Consider the following 15,350-nt stretch of genomic DNA (forward strand, 5'->3'; position numbering starts at 1 on the left):
ACATTGAAGACCACTGGCTTAACATGAGACTCCAACTGAGGCAGCTTTCCCTGAAAAGAGCTACTGTTGGTCAAGTTTAATTTTTCTGTACAATTGAGCTTTTGAGCTAGTTCTGTGTTCCAGGTCCATATGTAGCTGTTTCTGCCATAGAAATAGGAGATGTTCCTGTCACAGCTGAGGTAGTCTCACCACAAACAGTTATGGCCATGAGTTACATCCACTTTGGTTCTTCCCTTAATCCAGCCAGCACAAGTCTTTATAGGAGTCATTACCCAGATATCTTACAAATGGTTATGCATCATGATTCATGGCCACAGCTGACAAATTCCTTTCCATTTATACACTTTTAATACCGTGAGGTGAAAAGTAATGAAGCAATATACAAATACAACATTAAATCATACAACAATATTGTAGTGACAGCTAAGATGTCTTCCTCTGGGAACTGAACACCACCTAACTAGTGAACTAGATTTTATTGGAGCTTCTGTAAGGCAGCAAGCACTACTACCATCAGGATATATCAAGCCTCACTGAGGTCTCAGCTGGAAACATATAAAATGCTAGTTTGTACAGAGGCAATGGAGGAGAGAAGCAAACAAAGGCCATTTAAAGACTACTGTGTTTAAAACTGAACTTTAATCAGGAATGATTTTACTTAAAACAGAGATTCAGTACAAGCATAACTTTCATCCTCTACTAGCACAGTAGAAATAGGTAAATATGAACTCTTACCTGCATTAAGCAATCCATTGTGCCCTTGTATCCTATAAATGACCCATCCCCTACAACTTTCTGATTCATCATGCGTGTTCGTACTACATCAACAGGATTTGAAGCAAGAGCACCGGCCAAACCACAAGCTAGGCTGGATCTAAGTTTTTTTAAAAAAAAGCACACATCCCATAGAGAATTAGACATTAAGGGGGAAATTTAGTAAATATTTTCCAAAGCTAGGTATTTCAGGTAGCAGGTATCAAGTGGCTCAAAAGGAGCTTTATCATCTAATGTCCCATTACACTGCAGGCAACTTGATGGGAGGCTTCAATAGACTGCTATACTATGTACTAATGTTCTCTAAGGCCCTGATTCTCCAAAAGTGTGTTCCGATTTTAGGCAGCTGTAGGGGTCCTACAGCTGTCTAATCAGCCAATCGGGATGCATGTTTTTTTAAAAAAATGCTCCCCAGGCAGGCCGCCTATATTGAAGGCGAGGCCCACAAGACACCTAGGCCCTGATTCTGTATAGGACGCCCGGGAGAGGCGTCCTATTCAGAATCGGCCTACACTAAACCCCGATTCTGTAACCGGCGTCCATGTTACAGACGCTGGTTAGAGAATCGGGTTAGATTAGACACGGCCTGCTACACTTATCGCAGCAAGGGATCTCTCTGCTGCTATAAGTATAGCGGGCCGCGGCCTGTCCGATCACTGGCAGGAAGGGTGCCCAATCCCTCCTGCCCGAAGACGCACCCTCCCCCCCCGGCACTAACAACCACCAAACCTCCACCCCACCAAACTAACCTGTTCTTATGGCCAGATGGGTCTTGCCCGTCCAGCCGGCAGGCACACCTGGTCGAAATGAGGCGGGCCCGCCCCTTCCCAGCCCATCCCGCCGAAGTCTAAGGCCTGATTGGCCCAGGCTCTAGAAGCCTGGACCAATCAGGCCTTAGGCATAGCGGGTCCGCCCATCCCCAATCCCCCCAATCCCCATTGGCCAATCAGGCCTTAGATTAAGTGGGGATGGGCGGACCCGCTATGCAGAGAGATCCCTTGCCGCGATAAGTATAGCGGCCGCGTCTACTTACAATGTAGACCAGCATTTTGCTGGCCTACATTTTAAGCTTCTCCTCTACTAGGGAGACGCGTAGGGCCGCCTAAGGCCCTTAGGCGAGCTTAGGCATCTTGCGGGTCTCCCTAGGCTCCCGGAGGCGCCTTCAGGCCTGCCTGGGGAGCATTTTTTTTTTAAAAATGTGCATCCCGATTGGCTGATTAGACAGCTGTAGGACGCCTACAGCTGCCTAAAATCGGGACGGCACTTTGGAGAATCAGGGCCTAAGTGCATGCCTATGAAGAACTGGTAGGATGTACACTCTTCGGGATTCTATGACTGGGCACTGTCACAGCTTCCATCTGAGGAGGGGGGTGACGAATTGGATGATATCAGATGTTTCTGTCCTGAACTCCATCTCTGAAGAAAATGGGATGGCCTTAGCTCTCGCTGAAAACAACTTGGAGAAGGAAAGCTCTATGAGGGGAAACTGGAATCTTCCCCATCACATGAAAGGCATAAATAGGAGACCAGACTCCAAGAAAGCCCCTGGATACTGCAGGCACTAGGAGTGGGTATCCGTGATGGATACTGTCCTGTTGCACTGGGCACACTTTCTAAAGTCGTTAAGAACATTTTTGCTGTACTAGCAAATAGGTAAATCACTAGCTAAATTTCTGCAGAACTGACCCAAGTGCATGGAATGGGAGATTAAAATCTAGTTATAGATTTGTGTACAAATAGGAACAAATACTCCAGTACTAAATAGTTTAAACCAAAGTTTAGAAACTTACAGGAAGTGAGTGTATATGGTGTCTCCCATATAGCCAGATATAATGAGGTGCTTCTTGGTAATATCATAAACTGGTAACTCCACTCCAACAACAATAGCAGCTCTCTGAGCAGTAAGGGATACCCCCTAGGAAAACAAGCAGTTTGTTGTTAGGAAAATGTTTTTTTTTACAAATTTACATAAAATAAATATAACCCAGGGCAAGTTAATCTTATTTTCTGATAAGTAAGAATTTTAAAAACATTGTGAACCTCTGATGCAACCCATATAGCTATTCTGCAAGTTACAGACCAATGGTCTATCAAGCCCAGTAGCCTGTTTTCACGGTGGCCAATCCAGGTCACCAGTACCTAGCCAAAACCCAAGGTGTAGCAATATTCCATGCTACCAACACAGGGCAAGCAGTAGCTTCCCCCAGTCTCTCTCAATAAAAGACTATGGAATTTTCCTCCAGGAACTTGTCCAAACCTTTCTTAAAACCAGCTACGCTATCTGCTTTTACCACATCCTCTGGTAACACGTTCCAGAGCTTAACCTTTTCCTATCGTAATAAATTTTACGTTCCGCTGGTTCCAATCGTAATTATTTTAGCAAAGTTTTGTATTATTCACCGTTATCATTTAAGGCTATGGTAAACACAATGGCCCAAATGATAGGTAGAAGGTGTACTTTATGTCCCATGCCATGGGACATACGATGGCAACGACATTTTTTGGAATGTCCCATCATCTGGGACACACGATAGGAAAAGGTTAACTATTCTCCGAGTGGAAAAAAAATTTCCTCCTATTGGTTTTAAGAGCACTTCCCTGTAACTTCATCGAGTGTCCTGTAGTCTGTCATTTTTGACAGAGTTAAAAATCAATATCCACTTGTACCCATTCTACTCTACTCACCTCAGCTGTCTCTTTTCCAAGCTGAAGAGCCCTAACCATTTTAGCCTTTCCTCATACGAGAAGAGTTCCATCTCCTTTACCATCTTGGTTGCTCTTCTTTGAACCTTTTCTACCGCCAAAATATATATATCTTGAGATAAGGAGACCAGAATTGAACGCAATACTCCAAATGAGGTCGCACCATGGAGCGATACAGAGGCATTATAACATTCTTAGTCTTGTTAACTATTCTTTTTTTAAATAATTCCCAGCATCATTTGCTTTTTTGGCTGCTGCACTTTGGGCAGAAGGTTTCATCGTATTGTCTACAATGATACCCAGATCTTTTTGTTGGGCGCTAACCCCCAAGGTGGATCCTAGTATCCAGTAACTGTGATTCAGGTTAGTCTTCCCAACATGATCGTATTTTTTTGCATTGTAGATTACTTTAACAGCAGTGTTTTGTATTAATTGGACACAATGGATTTTCTTCTGGGTTATGCCTTGGTAAAGAGCATTACACTCGTCTAGGGTCAAATGAAATAAACTGAGCAGATCAGAAAGACACCTTCATGCTCAATTGCAGGAGAACTAATGGGGGCAGCACAGCCCAGGGAGAAGGAGGAGTGAAAAGCAGTGATTAGCATCTTCTGCACAGTGCTCTTGAGCACCCATAGATAGATAACCCATAGGGATGGTTCAACATACTATCCCTATTGCACTACAATAAGGGTTTTGAAAATAGCTAATTGGAAGGGTTTGGTGAGAAACATTCATCTGCCCCTTTATGTATGTCATATTTTGACTTTTTTCTTTTAAATGAGACCCACAATGTCCTAGTTTTCTTCAGAGAAAACTTATATTAAATACACAATCTAGCCCTTAAATTCTAAGCTCTTTAAGGCAAGAAATTACAGTACCTAAATATAAAACCAACCTTTAGCTTAGACTTGGAAGAGCACAATTATATCTCATATCCAAATCAAAGCCAGACAATCATCTTAAAAAAATAAATAAATAAATAAATAAATAAATCACATCAGAAATGCTATTAAAGTGATCTTAAAGTTTACCTTCCACAGTCCTCGAGTTCCTTCTTTTTGATAAATACTTATGAAGTTGCCAATCATTCCTCCTTGAATCAAGCTGCCTTGGGCCTGCATTCTTATCTATGGATTTGTCAGAAAAGATAAAACAATCACTTCCTTTATAACAGTGCCTCCATGGAAAATTAAGTTTAATCAACTGAATTCTGCTCATCAGTTCATGGATTAACAGGTTATATAACTATACATAATAAAACTGTATGATAACTAAATAGATTGTTTTAGGATCACATTAAACAAAATTGGCTGTTGTGAATGAGACAGCTAGAGCAGTGTTTCTCAACACATGGGGTACGCGAGCAACTTCCTTTTTCCATTGCGTCTATGCAGTGCTAGCGCAATATGTCTTCCTTCCTCCTGCCATCACGTATCTCCCGCCTTCCTCATCTTCTCTTCCCAGCCTCCCTTCCTCCCTGAACAGCAGCAGCTCACTGTGTGACCTTTGCTAGGTCAGTCCACCTCCAACGAGAAAGGAAGTTGCCTCATCGGAGGCGAGCCAGACTAGCAAAGGCCCTGAGGCTGCCTGATGGAATCGCTGGCTCAGCAGTACCTCTCCTCTCCCTAGCGGCAGCTCACTGCATGCTTTTTAACTTCCCCACGCAGCTGTCGCTAGCGTTAATTTAGCTGCGCTTCCATCAGGGAAGCCTCAGGGTCTTTGCTAGGCCAGACCACCTCCGACGAAAGAGAAGTTACATCATCTGAGGCGGGCCAGCCTAGCAAAAGCCCCGAGGCTGCCTGATGGAACCGCAGTTAATTAACGCTAGCGGCAGCTGCGTGGGGAAGTTAAAAGCATGCAGCGAGTTGCCTATAGGGAGGGGAGAGGTACAGCTTGACATGGGGAAGGGAAAAGGAGAGATGATGCTGGATAAGGGGGAGGAAAAGGGAAGGGAGGTGCTGGTGGACCTGGCAGAAGGGGAGAGGAAGGGAAAGGTGCTGTTGGACTTGAAGAGGAGGGAAAGGAAACGAAAGGTGCTGCATGCTGGATAGGAGGTGGAGATGGTGCATGGGGAGAGAGCATGGGTAGGAATGGGAGGAGGGAGATAAACATGGTGTGGAGGAGAGGGAGAAATAGGGCATGGGGATAGAACATGTGAGTGGAGTTGGGGAGAGATAGACTGGGGGTGGGAAGGAGGGACGTCACACTTGAAGGAATGGGCGAGGAGAAAGAGAAAGCGTGCAGGAGGCAGAAAGTGTTGGACTCATGAAGAGAGGGAGAGATGGACAGAGAGGGCAGAAAGAAGGGAAGGAGAAATGTCATACTCAGGGGAAGGGGGAGAGGGCAGAGTAAAAAGTGGAGGGGGAGGGAATAAAGACTGGAGGAGAGGAAGCGTGCAGGAGGCAGAGAGAAAGAAATGTTGGATGCACAGTCAGAAGGAAGTGCAACCAGAGACTCATTAAATCATCAGACAACAAAGGTAGGAAAAATGATTTTATTTTCAATTTAGTAATCAAAATGTGTCTGTCTTGAGAATTTATATCTGCCGTCTATATTTTGCACTATATTTGTCTATTTTTCTATTGTTGTTACTGAGGCGACATGGCATATTTTAAAGTCATCTGCCTAGACCTCTTAGAAAAAAAAAAAATGAATATAACTAAGATTTTTTTCTGCATATAATGTGCTTTGTGTTTTTTTAATTTTGTGGTTACCACTATGTATTAAAAAGATATTGTATGGATATAAAAATGGATAGAAGAAATTGCTTTATAATTATTACTATTATTATAGGGGTGGGGTCAGGAGCAGAGCTTGGGAGGGTCTGGGGTGGGGGTACTCGGTTGATATTTGTTATACTTAGGGGGGGGTACTTGGCTTGAAGAATTGACGTCGGGGCAAGACTTGCAGCTATTTTAGACAACCTGCGCCTACTGTTTAGCAGGGGCCTCAATGCATTGGTTATGCAATTGGATACGAGTTCAGCCTTTGGCCTGGTAGACCACAGGAAAATGCTACAATGCCTAGACGCACTGGTATCAAAGACGAGGTACTGAACTGGTTTCGTGGCTTCCTTACATCCCTCACCTATCAGGTACGCTTCAATTATGAGCTTTCCAATACCTGGAGCAATCCATCCAGTGTGCCACAAGGGTCACCATTGTTTCCATTGCTATTTAACATCTACATGTCCTCACTGAGCTTGCAATTAACTCAGCTAGGGATAAAACTATTCAGTTATGCAGATGACTTCACGATTATAATCCCATTTGCTGACTATTTCGGAAACTATTCCCAAGGCTTCAGACGCCATAAACATGATGGAGCAATGGATGACAAACTTCAAGCTCAAACTTAATTCAGAAAAAACAAAATTCTTCATTGCTCTTCACCACATCCGTTTGACACCAAAACACCTCTATGCATCAATGAACTTAATCACCCCATCCAGCCCACCATAAAGATACTAGGCATAACTCTAGATCAATGCCGTGAAAGACCAGGTGGACTCTTTAATCAGAAAGGGTTTCTTCACTCTCTGGAAACTCAGATCCATTAAAGCTTATTTCGATACGTCGGCATTCAGAGCCCTGGTCCAATCCCTCGTACTAAGTCAACTTGACTACTGTAGCTATTTCCCAAAAAAAATATGCGACGTGTACAACTAATGCAAAATGCAGCAGTCAGATTAATCTTCGGACTAAAGAAATTCGATCATGTATCACCCTACCACCGGCAGTTACATTGGCTACCGATGGAAGCACACATAAAGTTTAAATTCGCCTGCTTCTGCTTTAAAGCGCTAAACGGACTTGCCCCTAAATACATAATTGACCTTTTCTCCTTCTCTGCCAACAGACACAAGAGAAGCCTCATTCCTACTTTGTTCCCCCCCCCCCAGTTAGAGGTTGTAAACTGAAAAAACACCATGAACATCTTCTTTCACATCAAGCAGCATTGTGGGGTAAAGACCTAGATCAACTGCTTTTGCCCACTACTTATGAGGAATTCAGAAAACGTCTAAAAACTCAACTGTTCCTAAAGTATCTAGATAACTGACCCACTCATCTTCTTTCTCCTCCATAGTGATTCCTCTGTCCTATTAATCTCTTTCTCCTCAACAACGCATTTCCGGTCCTATTAACTCTCATCTTCCCCCCTCTTAAATTCAATCAATTTGTACCTCGCTTAATCTATTGTAAACCGCATAGAACTTAACGGTATTGCGGTATATAAGCTGTTATTGTTATTATTATTATTGTGGGCCCGATTGCATGCCGCCAGCTCTTCTCTTCCTGCAGCGGGCAAGAGGGCGGTGAGCAGCACCAGCTGCGGCAGGGGGGGCGGTGGGAGTGACGAGCAGCAGCAGAACGACAGGCGGGGGGGGGGGGGGCGGAGGAATTTTCCCTCCATAAGACGCACCCCCTTTTTGGGGGTGGAAAAAGTGCATCTTATGGAACGAAAAATACAGTAATTCATTATAAGACTTAAAAACATATTGTCTATCATGTAAAAGGTTGTGCCAGCTTCGGTTCACTTATTCATTAAAAATAGTTTTAACATGTGTGCCTGAAATTTTGGAGTTTAACAGTACAAGTCCAAATACATTTTTGGTGCCTATAATGCAATAAAAATTTTATATTATCCTTTATTCTTACTTTTAAATTACTAACCAAATAAATTGTTTCTTACCTTTAAAACATCTGTAGGATTAGCAATGCAGGAAGAGACTACACCAGAAAGAATACCACAACATACATTCAGCACCAGTGTTTCATCTAGCCAACAAACAAGTAAAACAAAAAATACAAAAAATTAATAAATTAAGATGTTATAATTTGGAGAAATGTTTTATACTAATTTAAACTCTAGATCAGTGGTCTCAAACTCGCGGCCCGGGGGCCACATGCGGCCCGCCAGGTACTATTTTGAGGCCTTTGGTATGTTTATCATAATCACAAAAGTAAAATAACAGTTTCTTGATCATATGTCTCTTTAGCTATAAATTACAATATTATTATTAAGACTTAGCCAAAAGGAAAGATTTATAAACTGTAAAGAGTTTTTACCTCATGCAAAATTGTCATTTCTTTAATAAGACATTAACTATTTTTTTCTGAGGCCCTCCAAGTACCTACAGATCCAAAATGTGGCCATGCAAAAGGTTTGAGTGAGACCACTGCTCTAGATTGATGTCATCAAGAACAATAAAATTCAAAATTTGTCCATTTTTTGTAACTTACTCTTTTTTTTTTTCTAATTCTTTATTCATTTTTCCATCTTACAAGTGTACAATGTTACATCAATTGAATCATATATATCACTTGAATTTATTTTCTAACTTACTCTTTAAAATTAGTATTGCAGCCTAATCACCTGAGCTGATAAGCTACATTAGAGGTGAAAAAGACACCCTACACTGTAAATGAGTGAAATACATTTTTTTTATTTATAGTTGTTGCAAGAACAGGATTGGTACCCACTAAGGTGTAATTTATTGCTTCCTTGGTAGTACTCCAATCCCTGAGAAGTCTTGTCACAAACCTACAAGTTATACAGTGGCACAAACTCAGATTTTGTAGACTAAAGCTCAACAGGTTTGATTTTTGTGCAATTACAGCAGTTAAATACTCTAAGGTTGTGTATTAGTGCAGGACAGGACAAATCAATTTCAGGAATGTTATAACAACTTGCTACAAATTTGGTACACGTTCAGCTATACAAAGCTATTTAGGTTTGAAAAAAATGATAAAACATTGCAACAAGAAGTGTGCAATGCATAATTAAGCTGTGGTATGTATTACTGAAGGACTTGGTCAAACAAACCAGAGGTCAAAGCCTCTCTTGAAAAGTTCCTGGTGAAAAAGTTCATAAAGAAATTTTAGCCAGGAAGACTTTGAAAGCTATGTTTATCCTTGGAAATGAGTTATGAAAAATAGTTGGGGGGGTGGGTATTGGAATCTGCCATTACTTATGATCCGACTAGCTACTATTGAAGACATAATATTGGACTCAATGGACCTTGATCTGACTCAGCATGCCTTACTTTACATAGAACTAGAATAAGCAAAAAAAAAAAAAAAAAAGAATGAAGGGCAGATTCAGAAAGACAAGTTATACATATCAGAATATTTCCTGCCCCCAAAAAAAAATAAGACAGAAGATGGCTGCTGCAGCAGCATGGTCACACCAAAAATGTCTTTGGATGTGGGGAACCCCAACTCTGGCTCCAGAAATGATCAACATTGTCCAATTCAGACTCCTCCCCAGACATCAATGAGCTCTACTCACAGTCAGTGCTGGTGCTATGCCTACTTCAGCTTTCTCTCTAGCTGGAATATGGCGAAGACACTGCCTCAAACATCCACTTCAGTCCAGCGCTGCAATCTTCAGGCTGCCAGTAAGACCAAAAGTCAGACTGAGATCTCAATCTCTGCAGATCTACATGGCAGCTGGGGAAGGGGGGGTTGGAGGGACAGGAAATGCAGCTGGCACCTGGTAAGGCTGCAAGGACCAACACAGGGGCCAAACCTGTGCTCAAGCACCTGATAAATCATGTGGCAAGCTAGCTTCCAGAGGAATAAATCCCCGAGCTTTGGTCTTGGAAGCTGAGATGTACAATGTCTGCATCTATGAGACAAACATGGTTTTTCTTATTACATAGAGTATTTTGGACCCCAGTTCGTTTGCATAGAGTAGATAGTTCCAAATCTAATAGATGCTGGCATTGTCATCTGGAAGTTGGAACGCTAGATCATTTACTATACTATTGTCCTTTGATACTAAAATTCTGGAGATCGATTTGGAATCAGGTTAATAATTTATTAGAAAATCCAGTGGCTTTATCATATGATACCATTTTATTTGGAACATCTATGAGGGCAAAAGTCAAATTTCAGCAAAAAAATAATAAACTTTTGTTTATAATGACAGGAGTTGCCATGGAGCTTATCTTAAAGAATTGGAACAGATTAAATTATTCATTCTGGTGGGAATCCCTATGTTATATCTTCAAAATGGAAAAGTTTATGGCCATTCAGAAAGGATATTATAAAAAAATTTATGGAAGTTTGGGAACCATTAACTAAATATTGTAAAGCTTGATTTATTTGTATAACTGAGGAAAACATGCACATCCGGGGAGGAGGGTATATTTGGCATTTGTTAAGAAGTATAGAAGGGTTGATTACAAATATTTTTATGAGATGTTGGTTAATGGGAAGTGGGTGGGAGAAAATAAGTCTTGTTTTTATTCTATTAAGTATATTGTGCTGTAATGATACTATTTTATGTAAATGCATCATCTTTTGTGCACAACTGAAGTTTTAAAAATGAATAAAGAATCTAAAAAAAAAGAATCCCCAAGCTCTATACAAACTAATGCAGGCCAGTCAGACAGGTACTCCTAAGGTAACCCTGACAGCTACAGACTTCTAACACAGAGTCTGCATCCTCTCCCAGGAAGAGCTGGGAGAGGATGCAGGAATCTCCTGGGAGAGGATGCAGGCCACCAGGAATCTCTTAGCACCAAAAAGCTTCATATTGGATTAACACCCCCCCCCCCCCCACATACACAAAAAAAGAAAATGGAAAAATTATATTCTTCCATGTTAATTTTCTTTCATTTAAATACAGCAGATGAATCCAGAGACTATTGGAATAGTGCACATCTACCAGCAGGTGGAGATAGAGATCTGATTAAGAAGTGGTCCTCTTGGGTGAATTTCTCCTGCACTTTCAGCATTACTCCTTGCCCAAGTATCCGGAACCACTAATATGCTTAGTATGCAAAAAAAACCTTTTTTCCCATAATAAATTTCATAGGTAATAAAGCAGAACAACTACCAACTATAACAACCTCTGAGTCTCCCGAAACAGTAATTGACAGCAAATATCCAGAAAGGGTGGGGCTCTGGCTTCATCTGCTGCGTCTAAAGGAAAGAAAATTAACAGGCAAGAACATAATTTTTCCTTCCTTAGCAACAGCAGCCGATGAATCCAGAGACTAGTGGGATGTAGCAAAACAATCCTCAAACTGTGTGGGGAGCGAACGCTGCCTCTGCAATGGCCGATGTGCCAAAGGCAGCCTCTGTACATGCCGCCATATCCAACCGGTAATGCTTAGAAAAAGTATTCTTGGAAGACCAAGTAGCCACATGATAAATTTCTTCAAGGAAAAACCCCTGAACTCAGCCCATGAAGTAGCCATCGCTCTGGTTGAATGGGCATGAAGAACCTCTGGCAACCGCTTCCCTGCCATCAAGTAAGCGGAATTAACTACCTCTCTGATCCAGACTCGCTTTTTCTATTACAATGTTTTCACTTGTATTTGTGTGCTGGTTGTACAATCTCTGTTTCAATTGCAAATAAACATATTTTTTTTTAAAAAAAGCTTTGGACGCCGCCATACCCTTATTGCGGCCTGCGAAGACAAAAAGGTGATCCGAACATTGAAAGTCATTAGTAATCTGCAGATAGTGGAGAAGCATCCTACGGATATTGAGCAAACCGTAAAGTAGGAAAAAAAATAGAGTACCAACTAAACCCCTCAATCCACCGGAGGGGAGGATGGAGCAGGGACCTGGGGGGGGCGGTCCAGGTATAACTCCTAAAGCTGGCACCGCTCAGCCAAACACCCCTATCTCCCTGAAGAGAGAAACATTCAACAAGAGCCTCAAGAATAAAAATTGGAATTGCACAACAAAAGCCAGGAGCTTGTGAAATAGTGACCTTCCGCCTGCTGGAGACAGATGATACTGAAGGTGCAGGAGAAGTTCCATCCAAGAGGACCACTTGTTAATCAGTTCTTTATCTCCATCTGCTGGTAGATTTATGCTATCCCACTAGTCTCTGAATTAATCTGCTGCTGTTGCTAAGGAATTATATTTAAGATCAGAAAGATGCATTCTCAACTCACTTGCAGAAGGAAAAAACTGGAGGGAGCACTACAGCCACTGGTGAAAGAGGCAGGGTTGAAGAATGTGGATATTACCTATAGTCAGGACTCCTAGACTCATTGCACCAGAAATATCTTTGCTACAGCTGCATCAATTTTCAGTACCTGAAAATAGCAGGGTCAGCAGCAAGAAGTAGCATCAGAGAAACAGGGAAAATCAGGCTTCAGGCTTAAACTCAGTTCTGCTTTGCTTGGTGCATATCTCAAAACAAACCTGTGTTTATAGATAGACAGACCTTCTGCAATAGGTAGCATCTCTAGAATGAGACAACTAGAAATTAAATAGAGGAAAAAATAATCTACGCACAGAAAAGGACTAATCTTTGGAAAGTTTGATCTCTGGACATTAAAAAGAAAAAAAAAATAGTACTTGGTACACCACAAAAAAACTGCCCAATAATTTTAAGTTGCCACAGGCATCATCTCAAGAGACCACCTGGGTTTGGCTCCCTGATTAGGTCTTCTGCTCCGAGTCAGCAGGGCATGCAACGCTGCAGAGGGAGTTTAAGTTCTTACACAATGGTGGCAACTAATAGTTGGATTTCAGGCCCATGAATGCAGAGCCTTGACACTGCAGCCTCCTGTCACTGCTGTCAGGGCTTCTGCCGTTTTTTTGTTTCTTTTTTTTTTTTTAAATGGCACAGATAGTTTGGGTGTATTACACATGCAAAATATCTTGCCAATAAAAAAAAAGAAAAAAAGCCTCCCCCTCCCCCCCCAACAGCACCCTTTCCCCCCAACCCCCCAAAAAATGGCAGGAGGGATCCCCACTCCCTCCTACCACTTCACCCGACGCTGCCCTCCCCACCCGTGTGAATATGGCAGAGGGATGCCAACTCCCTCCTGCTATCGGGACCCCCTCCCCCCAAACTTACCCGACACTACCCCCCCCTGCTCAAGCGAATATGGCAGGGACACAGTTACCAACAGGTCTACCGCAGTCAGGTTTTAGGATAGTAAAATCCGATTCAAAATAGCCAAGCAATTATTAGTGAATCAATTGCTTGGCTATTTCGCATGGGATTTTACTCATTTGCATGGGTGGATCAGATCAGGTAGGAGATTCATCGGACAACAGTTTAGTGAATCGGGTCAGGGAACAGGAACGATCGCAAAACCAGTAGAACTGGTTTTGCGATCGTCTTTAAAGGATCAGTAAGTTTAGTGAATCTAGGCCACAGAATGTCCTAGTTCTTCTTGCACAAAAAAAAAAAGTAAGGGCTGTGTTCATGACAGCAGAAAACATAATTCAACACAGATCTAAGCAAATCAAAAGTTATACCCTACAGAAACAGCATTGTTGCTATTAAAGTAATTATTACATTTTCAGATTCAGTTTAAATTCAAATGTTTAGAATGGTGTCAAATTTTCTCTAATTGCTCTTTCATTGTTTAACCATGTAAAAATGTGGGACTAAATCAGCAGCTCATAAACACCACAAGCACTACATTATCAAAGGATGAATAAGTGTCTTAAATGATTTAAAAAAAAAAAAAAAAAAAATTGTGAACATAAGGCAGGCAAAAATTATGAATATCAGAATCAACATGATTGTGGGACATCAATTACAAAAAAAACCCCAAAAAGTCAACTATTAGAACAATTATTAGAAACTATTAGAATTATATAGAAAATGTTAAAAAAACACATTTTAGAAACGGTCTAACATGCCACCCTATTTATCCTTTTCACCTGGCAGTTACTTAAGCAATCAATATTAATGATAAACATAACATAAAACATAAAAATCAAAACATTAGATGCACCCAAAAAAAAAATTCTCACCTTCTGGATGGTCAACAAACAAGCGTTTTAAACTTTGGTATGTGCCTATTTTTATAGTTCCATATGAAGCCTGTCGCAGCATTGCAGGAGCAATCCTACAAAATCAACAGAATAAGCCTACTTAGAAAGCTGCATATCCTAAAATTCAGCTTCATAAGAGTGTTACTATCAGAACAAATGAGTAGGCCGATTGTGAATGCTGTAAATATAAATAATTGTCCCTTCCCCTCCTTTTACAAAACTGCAAAAGCTTTTTTTAGCTCCAGCCGGTGCACTGAATGCTGTATGCGACACTCTTAGGAATTATGAGCATTGGAGCAGCGCACAGAATTCAGCATGCCAGCCAGCCCTTAAAAACAAACACTTTTGTGCTTTTGTAAAAGGGGGTTTATGAATAAGGACACTTGAGCTGTTATAAAGTGCTGAAAATGTTCATTTTATACTACAAAACTAAATATAAAGTTTTTGGTAGGTACATTCAAATGTGGCAGGAATCAAGAGAAGGTTTTATTCCTGGTACAATGTTGTATTACCAGCCAATCTGTGACATTCCCAACCACACAGGGCCATCCCCCCACTCTCTCTCACAACTATCTAGTCTGGCTGTACAGCCCCTCTGATACTCCAGCCACAATGATGGGACAGGCTAGGAAGTTTGCTTCTCTTGCTTCTCCCTTCCCCTAGCTTGGTGCTTCAGGTATGGACCTCAATCCACTGACCCTTCAAGCCAGCCTCCCATCTAAGGGCCCTCTGTTTATCTTGTACTTTCTTGAATTCCATTACTTTTCCATCCCCTACCTCACTACACTTTCCAGGAAGACATTCTTCAATGATGTTCCCGTCTCTACTCCTTAAGATACATACTGTGATCTCATGTTCTAAAAAAACTATTTTCCACAATTTATTTATACCTTATATATCCAAACGCTGTTCTCTCTCCATCCCTCTGGGAAATATACTGTACATACATAGGTCCTTAACTGAACTGCCTGCTTCTTGCTATATCATTTTAGAAGTATAATCTTCAGCATTTTGTATTAGATTATTTATATACCATCTTTTTGAGGTACAATCAATCAAAGTGGTTTACATATTGCACACTGAAACTTTCTCTGTCCCTAGAGGTCT

General features: G+C 41.3%; 1 protein-coding gene across 1 annotated transcript in view; it reads right to left on the bottom strand.

The window, feature by feature from the left end:
* SLC25A30 (solute carrier family 25 member 30) overlaps positions 1-15,350 on the bottom strand; it is a 49,805-nt gene that overhangs the window by 17,787 nt on the left and 16,668 nt on the right. Inside the window, exons 4-8 of the mRNA XM_033947431.1 lie at positions 14,223-14,317; positions 8,173-8,258; positions 4,512-4,607; positions 2,565-2,689; positions 736-874 (exon numbers count right to left, since the gene is read on the bottom strand). Coding sequence (XP_033803322.1) covers positions 736-874; positions 2,565-2,689; positions 4,512-4,607; positions 8,173-8,258; positions 14,223-14,317 — 541 coding nt within the window. The remainder of the gene's footprint in view (positions 1-735; positions 875-2,564; positions 2,690-4,511; positions 4,608-8,172; positions 8,259-14,222; positions 14,318-15,350) is intronic.

Source organism: Geotrypetes seraphini, chromosome 6 (assembly GCF_902459505.1).
Source record: "Geotrypetes seraphini chromosome 6, aGeoSer1.1, whole genome shotgun sequence".
Lineage (NCBI taxonomy): Eukaryota > Metazoa > Chordata > Amphibia > Gymnophiona > Dermophiidae > Geotrypetes > Geotrypetes seraphini.